Genomic DNA, 13,313 nt, shown 5'->3' with positions numbered 1-13,313 from the left:
GGGAGAGCTAAGGGATGCAGAAGAGAAAAAGAGGAGAAGCACCACGCGTTTGGTCCTCCGCTCGCTCATCCTGCATGCCGACCGGTGCGTAAGCAGTCGTAGAAACCCTAGTCGACCGGCCGGCTGTTTGTTTGATGCCTTGACAGCGACCATATTCTGCCCCTTTGCAGTTGCCTTTTGCACCGTACCGCGATGAAAAACCTTTCGCCACACGGTCACGGAGGGAGGGCCCAGACGTGACGTTGACACGATCACGTTGGAATCAGCAGTGGCCCTTTGTGCCAAAGACCCGGGCCCGCGCCGGAGAAAGGGATGCTGGGTGGGTCCTCCTCCGCGGTCATGGAGAAAGGTACGTAGAGTAGGGAAACCATCACAGCGTGATCATGAACATATATATCAAGGGGTTCTGCATCCTCTCCGTGGCTACAGAAAAAATTCTTACAAGATTCGTATATGATCTGATGAAGAAAAGAAGGAAATCATCACAAGATCGTGATTGTATCTCGAATTTCTTTTGGGGTTCATGCGGCGAGTGGGTTTCACTCACTGTCCAAGTAGTAATAGTTTCTACAGATGCGCATTCTGTAGAACCTTGTGCGGCAGTGCTTTTCAGCTTCTTGAAGCTTCGGAGCCCCACTTGGAATTTTCCGCGTGGACCGCAACTACACCTGTTCTTTTTTTCTTTTGAGGAAACTTCACCGGCTTTGTTATCTTAGATCTGTATACATTGCTTAGGGACAATCGGCCGTTGGGACTTGAACATCATCGGCTACATAATAATGGGTTCATCTACCGCCCCAATCACACCTGCGGTGACGGGGATGTGACAAGATTCCCCTTTCTCCAGGCAAAGAAACGCTGTCACGACGGCGACGCCCACCGCCTACCCTACCCCAATCAGCTCGTCCCAACGCGTCAAATTTTACTTTTACGCCATCATCACCATGCATGCATGAGATAGACCATCAACATTAACAACACCCCTAGTGTGCGCGAGGCCGTGTATTTTGGACATGCTTAGTTCAAAGGCAGCATCAGTCCAGCGCGCAAGATGCAATCAGTCAATGCCTTTCTGCATCAGCCGGTCACCCTCATGACTCGGACTCGACTCCTGTCTTTGGGAACCAGATCGTCCTGCTTGTCTCTTTTCATTTATATTTTTTGAGTGGGGTGATGCGTCAAAACGAGAGCGATCCGACGCGGTTCCACGGAGAAAACAAGGGTCTTTGCAACAGATTACATTACATATATAATCAGAGGCATACCTTGGACCGAAAAGGTATTGCTTTATCAACTTCTATTCAGGCATACGAAAGCCGTCTGGAGGACAAATTGGCCGATGCCCAACTGACTCCAGGCGTGGCTTGGTTGAGAACCACAGGGGGGAGATCCTGCAAATGATGCATAACTCAGGACAGGAGCATCCACAAAAATATACGCACAAAATACTGGGTAAGCGAGGCCCATGTTTTCTTGCACAAGTCCCGTATTGTCAGTTACAAATGGTGCCGTCGTCCCAGCAAATAACAAGAGCAAGCGGGTTCAAATGGCAGAGCCTGTTGTCCGTCTCTAAGAGACAACTGCATCTTTGCCAGCCAAATTGAAGGACAGCTCTCGCTTCTTGTCAGACCCGAACTTGAAGGTTGGAGCCACTTCATCCGCCCCAGCAGAACCGCTCACCGAATCGACGGAGAAAACGAGGTTATCCGTAGAACTTGATGAGCCGAAGGTGAACTTGGGGATATCTTGGATGCCGGCTGGCAGGCTCTTTTTTGGCGGCGAGAAGAAAGTAGGCGTGGGTGGCGGTTCTGGAAGCGAGACTGAGGTTTTGGTGACAGGGAATGAGAACATGAAACCATTGGTTGTGCTTTTGTTGGAAACTGGTGCAGCTGGTGCAGTTGCCACGTCGGGTTTTGAAGGATGCTGTGAGCTGGTCATCTCAGCAACTTCTGGGGTGGCCACTGGGCTCTGGACTTTTGGAGCTGGCTCCTCCTCACAATTGGAGCTGCTTGGGGGTTCCTGAACCTGAACAGAAGTGCACAGCTATCTGAGTAAATAAAACTGTTCATAGTATGGTTCTGCCAAGCATCGGCTATATAAACTGAATCAACCAGTGCTAAATGACTAACAAACAGTAGCAATACATAAAACTTAAACAAGTAGCCTGTGGTCAGAAGAGAAAACGTTGCAAGGAAACACTGTTCAACTACATTGCACTAACATAATTCTTCAAGTGTTTCAGCCTAGTTTAAATAGCCATTGACTATACAAACATTAGCCAATGTTCCTGGTGATAAATATGAATCCTGAATTGTAAACTTCAGTAGATGCATTTCACAAATATTCCCTCCGTTCCAAAATATAAGGTATATTAGTTTTCTCAAAAGTCAAACATGTGCATGTTTGACCAAGTTTTTAGAAAAAGAAAAAAAATCAATAACTACAGTACAGTACCAAATTTGCTATCCATGTGCCAGAACCATGAGTTGGTTGCAAGTTCTTATTGGTTTCAGCTATATCTGGCCATGGGCCGGGTCGGGACAGGCCTGGGCCAGGCCTAAAAAAGCCCATGGTCAAAAACTGAGGCCCAGGCCCGGCACTGGCCCTACCAGCGGGACTACTTTTCAAGCCCAAGCCCGTCCCATCTGTTGAAAAGAGCGAGGGGGCCTTTTCCTTAAAATCTCAATATGCCAAGCCCAGCCCTGTTGGCAGGCTAAAAACTCAGGCGCAAGCCCAGCCCACAGGCAAGCCCGTCGGGCCTAGGCCCTGGATTTTTGGGCTGGCCGGGTATAGTTTCAGCTCTAGCCTACTCCAACTTGTTTGGGACTGAAGGCTTCATGTTGTTGTTGAATCTACAGTACCAAATCTGTACCATTAGATATATCAAGAAAAATATTTTCATATTTTATTTATTTTATTTATTTATTATTGTAGATGTCAATACTTTATTCTACAGTCTTTGTCAAACATATACAAGTTTGACTTACACAAAAATCGATACACCTTCTATTCTGGAATGGATGTAGTAGTAACTAAGAAGATTGTTGCGGTGGAAAATATATGGGAGATATATACCTTCTGCACATTTGAAATTGCCTGATAAGCACTGCCATGCTCACTGAGGCTGTTCTGTCTGGGACCATAGCTAGTGACGGGATCAGGCATTTTATACGGGCTGCTGATGACAACAGGGGGAATAGTTCTCTTTGGAGGTCGCCTTAGCTCTGGCTTTACTGTAGGGGATGGAATTGTCCTCTCAAGATGCTGGAGTATTTCCCTAGCTGTCTGGCTTGACTTGGGGTGAACAGAAACAGCAGCACACTTAGAAATATTGTCTGCCACTGGTATACGTCCGGTAGTCAAGCCACTTTCTATGGTGCCTTTACCATGAGGTCTTTCTAGGCTGACTGTAAGGGGAGTATCAGTTCCAACCGCATCTGCATGTACTCTTTCGGAAGAGGTAGATGGTTGCACTCCAAAAACGCCATCAGTTGATGGCATTTTATCCTCTAGCATTGCCTACATTTTCAGAAAAAGGGTCAGAACAGATGAATTGTGTTGAAACAGTATTGGGCCCAAGCCCATCCTCTTATCTCTTGGGCCCAAGCCCATGTGGAGGGAGTGACCTAGAAGCAGGCATCCAGCCCTCACGTTCCCAGTCCCAGCTGCCACCACGAGAGTCTCCTCGTGAGTGCTAGGCTGTGCGCACGCGCGAGGCGGTGGCGCTGTGACGCCGCGGGGCGGCACGGGAGCTGCGCGGCCAGGGCCGGCGGGGCCTGAGGAGACGGCGGCGGAGCTGGGAGGTGCGGCTCATCAGCTGAGAGGTAGGAGGAGGAGAGCTGCTGTGCTGCGGGGGGACAAGAGGAGAATGGGTCGGCTGCTGTTGGAGGCCAGGAGCTGCCGCTAGAGGAGAAGCTGTTGCTGCTGAAGAAAGAAGGCTAGCTGAGTCCTGCTGCTAGTGCTTGGCGGCTGTGAGCTGAGGGGGTGTAAGAAGGAACTGCTGGTGTTGTTCTGCTGCTTTTGCTGCTGAGATTCCTGCTTGCTGGTGCTTGGCTGTGACTACTGTTTGAGGAGTTTCTGCTGCTGCTGGGAGTTGCGGCGGCCACTCCCAACCAAAGATGGCTGAACCAAAAGCTCTTGCCGAGGCTTACGAGAAGCTCGCCAAGATCTTTGCAGAGTCCAACTCCAACTCTGGGGCCATCATTCCTCGACAGGAAGGGGCTCACAAGCTCGAAATGTCGCCCCTGGACATGAAGCTAGAGGGGGCAACAAATTATTTGAGCTGGCCGAGGAGGGCTTTGTGGGCTGTTGAGCAGAAGGAGGTTGATGGATATTTGTTGGGCACCATTGCAAAACCCAGAGACAAGATTAGTGCAGAGGGAAAGAGGTGGAAGGTCATCAACTATGTATTGATGGTGTGGTTGTTAAACTCCGTCGTGCACTCCATTGGACACTCTGTGGAGAGGTTATCCACACCTACTGAGATATGGAAGGTTCTGTCCACCCAGTACTCTGGCAAGGGCAAGGCCATGCTCATTGCTCAGACTGAAGACAAGATTAGGTTGTTGCGCCAAGAGGATGGCATGTCAGTGATGGCATACATGGCAGAACTGCAGGCTCTGTGGGCAGACCAGGATAATTGTGATCCTCTGGAACTCTATGATGCAGCTTCAATCGAGTCAGGGCACAAGTGGATGGCACGCAAGCGTGTGCTGAAACTTTTGGCTGGCCTCAAAGGTTGCTTTGATGGTAGGAAGGCAACCCTGCTGCACCAACCTAGTCTGCCTACCATTGCCGAGGCTATTGCAGCGATGACTCAAGAGGAGGTGCGCTTCTCTCTTGAGCATGCATACATGAAGCATGTGCCAGCTTCCGCATTTGCAGTCACTGAGCGCATGGAGTGGGGAGATCCCAACAAATGTCACATCTGTTGGGAGGTCGGACACTGGAAGAGGGAATGTCCAACTCGTGGCAGAGGCGGGATACAACAGAGGGGGAACTGGCAGAGGCAGGAGTGCTACAGGCAGAGGTGGATTTTCACATTTTCACAGACCTCAGGGAGTCAGGCTTCTAGGGGCAGAGGTGGCTACTCAGGACACTTAGGCCTCGTTTGGTTAAGGGGGATTGGGGAGGTTTTGAGAGGGAGGGATTTCAGGGGATTGGGTGAATCCCTTTGTTCCACCCAATCCTCTCAAATCCCCGGGGTTTTGCTTCCACTAGTCCCCCGAGGAGGGTTTTGAAACACATGGATAGGAAGGGATTGAAGGGGAACGGAGGGGATTGGGGTAAGCAAACCCCTCCTACCAAATGGACGCCCGAGGATCTGTGGGGTTTCTGGCCCCCCGGGGATTTTCCTCTCAAAACCTCCCCAATCCCCCTTAACCAAACGAGGCCTTAGGGGGTCAGAGGGCTCACATGGCCGTTGGAGGAGACACGGGGACGTCACAGGCGAGGAAGTTGATGAGGCTGCCTATGGAGACTTTGCTCATTGGGCCTCCACCGATGAAGGTAATTCGACAAAGGCATCTTTTACTCCTAATGAGAGTACTTCAGAGTGGGTCCTAGACTCTGGAGCATCTAAGCATGTTGCGGGTAATTCCTGTGTGTTTGAGTCTTACCATAAAAATGCTCCTACTCACAAGGGCACTATACAAACTCGATGGTACAAAGCAGCCTGTCATAGGGGTTGGTACAGTCAAGTGCACTTCAACCATCTCCTTATCGTCAGTTTTACATGTGCCAGCTTTTCCTATCAATTCGGTCTCTTTCAGTGCTCTCATTGATCAAATAGACTGTCGTGTGATCCTTGACAAGTTTGGTTGCTTGATTCAGGAGCGACAGACGGGCCAGACGGTTGGGACTGGCACCAGGCGTAGGGGGCTTTGGTACATGAACCAGGAGGTGCAGCCAGACTTGGTGTGTGCTGCCACCATGGAGGACAAGGAGAAGCAGGCGATGATCCTTCACTGAAGGATGGGTCATATATCTTTTGATAAGATGAGTAGAATATATCCGGATGTAATGTATGGAGTAGGCAAAGGCAAGTTGACACGTGATGCTTGCGAAATATGCAAAACACACACGAACCTCATATGTGAGTAAGGGGCTTAGGAGCATATCTCCTTTTATGCTTATTCATTCGGATGTATGGACTAGCCCAGTAGTGTCAATGAATGGAAAGAAGTATTTTGCTACCTTTATTGACTGTTATTCTCGTATGACTTGGGTTTACTTGATGCGTCACAAGGATGAGGTGTTTAGCTGTTTTCAGAACGTCCATGCTCTTGTAAAGAACTAGCTTCAGGTGCAGGTCAAGGTGCTCAGGAGTAATAATGGCACAGAGTATGTGAATAATATTTTTGGGGCTTTCATGGCTGACCAAGGGATTCTTCATCAAACTTCATGTCCAGACACCCCACCTCAGAATGGAGTGGCCGAAAGGAAGAATCATCATATTCTTGAGGTTGCTCGGTCCTTGATGTTTACCATGAATGTGCCTAAGTTCTTATGGGATGAAGCACTTATGACAGCCACATACCTGATCAACCGGACACCTTCCAAGATACTAGGTATGAAATCCCCTTCTGAGTTGCTCATTGGAGATAATAAGTTTGTTGTTTCCCCAAAGCTGTTTGGCAGTACTTGCTTTGTTCGTGATCACCTACCATCTGTTGGAAAGCTTGATCCTTGAGCAGGGAAGTGTGTATTTCTGGATACTCTTCTAGTCAGCAGGGGTATAAATGTTGGTGTCCCTCTGAAAAACATAGATTTGTGAGTATGGATGTTACCTTCAGGGAGTTTGAGCCATTCTATGGTGAGCCTACTGATCTCAGTCTGTTGTTTGCAGAGCTAGACCACCTACACCGTGTGCAAGAGGGGCAGAAGGATGTGTCCCATGCTCAGGGTGATTCTGTGAACATTAATGATGTGCAAGTTCAGGTCCAAACAATTGTGGGTACAATTCCTGTTCCTGTTCGGGATCGATGGCAGACGAATACCTTGGTGTACTCTCGACGGCAACCACACGTGCAGGGGGAGCAACAAAGCAGTGAGGCAAGAGTGCAGGGGGAGCAACAAGGCAGTGAGGCAAGAGTGCAGGGGGAGCAACAAGGCAGTGAGGCAAGAGTGCAGGGGGAGCAACAAGGCAGTGAGGCAAGCTCATCTGACACAATGGATCTGCCCATTGCGTTGCGAAAGGCTACACGTGAAGCGGCAAGAAAGGGAGAAGTAGCAAGGAAGGCTCTACCAAAGGATGATGCTTGTGATGATCTTGATATTGGCAATTTCGTGTCTTATAAGGCTTTGTCACCTTCATATAAGGCGTTTGTTGCCTCCCTACAAACTGTGCCAATTCCAAAGGATTGGAAGGTTGTAAAGCAAGATCCAAAGTGGCGTGAAGCGATGATAGAAGAGTTGGAGGCACTGAGGAAAAACAAGACGTGGGTGCTAACCACATTGCCGGCAGAAAAGAAAGCAATGAGTTGTAAATGGATCTATAAAGTGAAGCAGAATCCTGAGGGGAAGGTGGAACGGTATAAGGCCAGATTGGTCGCTAGAGGATATAGTCAAACCTATGGAATTGATTGGTCGCTAGAGGTGTCGTCCGTGGTATCAGCCTTACTCATGTCAATTCTGGGCAACAATTTGCAGATTGCTTGACAAAGGGACTGGGAACAAAGGATTGTAACTTGGCGTGTGACAAGATGGAAATGATAGATATCTACCACCCATCTTGAGGGGGAGTGTTGAACCGGTATGGGCCCAAGCCCATCCTCTTATCTCTTAGGGCCCAAGCCCATGTGGAGGGAGTGACCTAGAAGCAGGCATCCAGCCCTCACGTTCCCAGTCCCAGCTGCCACACGAGAGTCTCCTCGTGAGTGCTACGAGACAGCAGCTTGACCTAGGTACTGTTCAACTACATTGCACTAACATAATTCATCAGGTGTTTCAGCCTAGCTTAAATAGCCATTGACTATACAAACATTAGCCAATGTTGCTGGTGATAAATATGAATCCTGAATTGTAAACTTCAGTAGATGCATTTCACAAATATTCCCTCCGTCCCAAAATATAAGGTGTATTAGTTTTCTCAAAAGTCAAACATGTGCATGTTTGACCAGGCTTTTAGAAAAAAATATAGCAATATCTACAGTACAGTACCAAATTTGCTATCCATGTGCCAGAACCATGAGTTGGTTGCGAGTTCTTATGGGTTTCAGCTCTAGCCTACTCCAACTTGTTTGGGACTGAAGGCTTCATGGTGTTGTTGTATCTACAGTACCAAATCTGTACCATTAGATCCATCAAGAAAAATATTTTCATATTTTATTAATTTTGTATTGTAGATGTCAATACTTTATTCTATAGTCTTGGTCAAACATACACAAGTTTGACTTGCACGAAAACCGATACACCTTCTATTCTGGAATGGAGGTGGTAGTAACTAAGAAGATTGTTGCGGTGGAAAATATATGGGAGATATATACCTTCTTCACATTTGAAATTGCCTGATAAGCACTGCCACGCTCACTGAGGCTGTTCTGTCTGGGGCCATAGCTAGTGACGGGATCAGGCATTTTATACGGGCTGCTGATGACAACAGGGGGAATAATTCTCTTTGGAGGTCGCCTTAGCTCTGGCTTTACTGTAGGGGATGGAATTGTCCTCTCAAGATGCTGGAGTATTTTCCAAGCTGTCTGGCTTGACTTGGGGTGAACAGAAACAGCAGCACACTTGGAAATATTGTCTGCCACTGGTATACGTCCGGTAGTCGAGCCAGATTCTATGGTGCCTTTACCATGAGGTCTTTCTAGACTGACTGTAAGTGGAGTATCAGTTCCAACAGCATCTGCATGTACTCTTTCGGAAGAGGTAGATGGTTGCACTCCAAAAACGCCATCAGTTGATGGCATTTTATCCTCTATCATTGCCTACATTTTCAGAAAAGGGGTCAGAACAGATGAATTATGTATGCAAATTATGAATTGTAAGATGATCCAAACAGTTCATGCCTTCAGACCTCAGCAGTCAGCACTAAAGTTTTAAAGATATGACCTCAGCAGTCAGCACTAGAAGTTTTAAAGATAGGACCTCAGCAGCCAGCACTAAAGGTTTTAAAGATAGCGACAATGCTGTAGCCCACTTTCAGTTGGGAATTGCAATCCAAAGCTTTTGAGGATATGCTGAATGGACTACAGGAATGCAAATCTACTCAGGTTTCAATATGAAGGATGGCGCCACAAAATTACATAATAATTAAATGTAGACATCTTAGCTTCAGTAGTTTTCACAATAGTTCCAATCTTAAATGATCAACTGGGTCACAGTATTCCCATCAATGAATATAGCAATCTGGGAACTACGATTGGGAGTGATTGGTTTGAGGAGTGGATTGTTCTACGAGTGTATGATCCTAACTCCGACATAGCCTTCTTGTTTGGTATGAGGCGTCAGTTGGTCTGTCAATGCCTATTTCATGGCTAAAGTTACAACAGAAGATAAAGTAAATGCTAAGCCATGCCGTAAAATGATGGATGATCTCATGATGGACGTATCCATCCTAAATGAGCTTATTACTGAAATCTAAATATCAACGAACTAATGAAGCAAAAGAAAAGATGATATATCATGGTGAGAACAAAAAACCATGAGTAATTAAGTAATACCTTACTTCCAACGGAAAAAGGTGTTGAAAGTTGTGGCCGCCCAGATGAGTTACTGTAGGTACCAAAATGTCCTGTTCTCTGTAATCACATACCAGTAAAAAGACACAATTACAGCCCCAGAAATGTCACATATGGCAGGAATCACAGAAAAATCATAAGCGGACAGACCTTGACAGATCTTCGGAAAACTGAGCCAGTATATGGTAAGCGAGAGGATACAGAAGGAAGAGCTCTTCGTTTATTACTTTGTGGTGTAAGGTAGTTATTTGTATGGTCTCGGACAACTGAACCTGGCCAGCGCACAGGAGAGTCCACGGCTACTTTAGGGAATACTTTTGATGCTGAATTCTCGATTTCAACCCCATGACTCAAAGCTATGAATTTTCTCTTTTGAGATTCATGTACACTTGCTGAGGTCTGTGCTTCCATATAAGCTCTAGCAAGTTCAATGGGTGAAGTAACATCATGCACCTACAAAGCCAACGATAATCATGAGATCCGACGAACAAGAAATTAGGCAGGAAAGGCAGGTATGGTATGATATTTTTAAATAATTTGCATAAATTTTGCTTTGCGTAGAAATCTACTAGTAGACAAGAATAAATCAACAAAAATATTATAGGTGAAGAAAACTATATTGATTTTCATACAGCATAGTCAGGAAACTGTTATACAGGTTACAAATTTGAATTTCACAAACAAACAGACGGAACCTGGAAATCGTAATCCATACAGATAAGAAATAACAGGGATAATAGCCTCGGTATATGTTTAAGGGCCATTTGCACTGAAATGATTAGGAGATGAAATTGTAGAGATACGATGATCTTACATTTGACTGTGCAAACATATCAGTCCCCCAATTTCGTTCATCTGGCTTTGCAGGTATCACCAGTTTGTTGGAAAATGGTGTAATTTCAGTTTGTTTCGCAAAAGACTGTGCAGCTATCTGATCGTCATCATGAAGATCAGGAGTCCTCGAACGCATGATCTCTATCAAATGTTCTGTTTCATCCCTGTAAGGCAAAAAAAGTCCACTTAGCTGAGATTTCAAATTTCAATGAACAAAACAAAAGCTGAGTGCTTTTGGTCAAAAGTAAAACTTGAGTGCTTTCAGTCAATAAGAATCAAGGCAGACACTAGATAACCAACTGGTATGTGTTGCAGAGTTTGTGGAAAGCTAAAGGGGTAAGAGACATATTTGTGTAGTTCAGAATGATGTGTGTTTACTCCAGTTAAGAAACCCCTGGCAAGACTAAAATAATAATGGGACAAAACACTCCGGTAAACTCTCTTATAGGCACAATTGAATTCAGAAGACTAGGCCACTACGGCGGTGAAAAGACTTCCTGTAAGGAAGACCAGAATTATACTAATCTGAAAATGGGAAAAAATGACGAGTACATCTTAAAGGCCACAACCAATTACCCAAAGATGTAATCTATTAGATTAGTTGTAAAATTAGACCTTTATGACCCAGAATCAATTACCAAAGCATTTCATCTATCAGATTAGTTGTAAAAGTAGAGTTACTAATGAGTAATGACTAGCTCCTATTCTTATTTTTCTCAACTCTATTGACACATGTAAATAACCATTGCAAAGAATGGCTCTGAACTTCTAATTCGTATTTCTATTGTTTTCCCGTCTTATAGTTATATAAGGGGTATTATTTCTGTACAAAATGGAAATATAATTTTGGTTTCCCACATACACTTACAGAAGGATCCAGCAAACTATAATTAAAGATTGAAATTAAAGCAGACTGCAGAAAGTCTAAAAGTACACACCATGAAACCTACCTAGAAAACTGCTTCTGTTTGATGATCTTCTCGATTTCAGCAAGTCGACTGCCATCGCTTCGATTTATGTAATCACCTTCTGGCAGCAGGTTGACATCGTTTCCAAACGTTGGGGCCACATTGGTTATAGCAATGGTGTTTGGTTCCATAGACTTATTCTGCAGTTTAAGGTAGATCAGAGGTTACAGAAAATCACCAGCAGATACATCATAACTGGAGGTCGAATCTAATACTACTGGCCAACCATGCTAACAGAGTAAAATCACAAAGTAAACAATTGACCTTGCAGCTCTCAAGCAATATATCAGCTCAGAATTACATATATGGTCATCATCTTTCAGTTCAACCAGTACATGCGCTTATAAAAAGATTAACCGATTCGGGCATTAACCTGATGAGGGAAATGTAAAATGGACTATTCTCTGGACAGCAGATACAAAAAATTGGATTCTTTTACTATGAACGGAACAGAACTTCTACGGGATGCATTGTTGTATTAATTTCTTTACAGTGAAACATCCATGTGCCACTAATTGAACAGATCACTCTGCACAATACTTGCATGACCTACAGTTTATTGTAACCGTGGCACAGCATGGCATTTGAGACAATGTAAAGAAGTATGCAAGGAAGCTCTATATATAGCAGATCCATTAAGTTATACAAATCATAGGAAGACGAGCTAATGAATTCAATGCACTAATTAAAATGTACCCTGCTTAATTCATGTGTTACTCTGCTGGCTTCATGCGCTACATCCATTGATTCATACTGACCCATCCGATTATCGTCTGCAACATTAGAAGCAGCAAAAAGGAATCAAAAGTTGGACATACTTTGCAAGAAAAAGAAGGAACTACTTTTGCACTAATTTCAATAACTCTATATTAACCAATGGGGCAACAAGCAAATGATACAATCGAATTTCAGATCACATCATAGATTACATTAAAATAATAATAAATGGTACAAAGAGGAGTAGCTTATCCAACACCCAGATCAAATAAGTAAGGAATCCCTTCACTGATGAAGACAAAACACAGGATGAATTAGCATCCAATAGTGAACTGAACTCGTGGAAACTGCCCTGCTTACTGCAGAAATTCTACTACAAATCTATAATGCTGGTTGGACGCTACCGCAGGTGCACAAACTTGTACCCACGGCAAGGATTCAACTCACAAGCTTGACCCCATGTTGACTCCGCAACAAACCATACTGTACACGTTCCAGGAGGAAAATGGTGCGGTACCAAACCACATCAAATAGCTAAAACCAAATGAGGTTCCCAGGCCTGAAATAATCAGCTAAAATGGACCAGATCGGAGGGCTTTTTCGGTGCTTATACAACCCTAGATTGGTGCCAATCGCCGAACATAACAATGGTGGGGGAGAGGATATACCTGCGGCGGCGTGGTCACGGGACGCGGCGGAGAAGGCACTGGAGGCCACCGGGGGCTTCGGGAGCCACGGCCGGGGACTCAGCCCGTAGGGCGACGCGCGGTGCAGGCCGCGGCGCGGCGGCCGCCTCGAGGGCCCGGCCCCGCGGCCGGACGCGTCCTCCGCCGCTGCCTCGGCCGCCGCGGCCGCCGCCGCCGGGGACTGCCACCGCCGCGCATCCATCGTTCCCCCTTCCCACGCGCCGCCGACCGCTCGCTCTGGTTTGGGGGCTGGGCCTGTGCGCGGCGGCTGCGGGGAGGGCCGGACCGGAGTAGGACTAGTGGACTCTTGTTGCTCTCCGAGAAAGTATTTGTTTTGTTTTGCTTTCTCGGGATGGGATGGGATGGAGCTGAAATAGAAAGGTCGTGCTAGGGCTTTTCAAAGATGGTAGGTTTTCCAACATTCA

General features: G+C 46.0%; 1 protein-coding gene across 1 annotated transcript; it reads right to left on the bottom strand.

Annotated features, from left to right (window-relative positions):
* Positions 1–1,435: 1,435 nt before the first annotated feature.
* LOC123408720 lies at positions 1,436–13,224 on the bottom strand. Its single transcript, XM_045101771.1, has 8 exons — positions 12,871–13,224; positions 12,182–12,258; positions 11,468–11,625; positions 10,498–10,681; positions 9,834–10,136; positions 9,666–9,743; positions 8,487–8,930; positions 1,436–2,025 (listed from the first exon to the last, which is right to left on the bottom strand). The coding sequence occupies exons 1-8, from the start codon at positions 13,088–13,090 to the stop codon at positions 1,570–1,572; spliced, it is 1,920 nt and encodes a 639-aa protein (XP_044957706.1). The 5' UTR covers positions 13,091–13,224; the 3' UTR covers positions 1,436–1,569.
* Between the last annotated feature and the right edge of the window lie 89 nt (positions 13,225–13,313).

The sequence above is a fragment of the Hordeum vulgare genome, chromosome 7H (assembly GCF_904849725.1).
Source record: "Hordeum vulgare subsp. vulgare chromosome 7H, MorexV3_pseudomolecules_assembly, whole genome shotgun sequence".
Classification (NCBI taxonomy): Eukaryota; Viridiplantae; Streptophyta; class Magnoliopsida; order Poales; family Poaceae; genus Hordeum; species Hordeum vulgare.
Note: the sequence above shows the minus strand (reverse complement) of the source record. Positions and strands in the feature narration are given on the sequence as shown.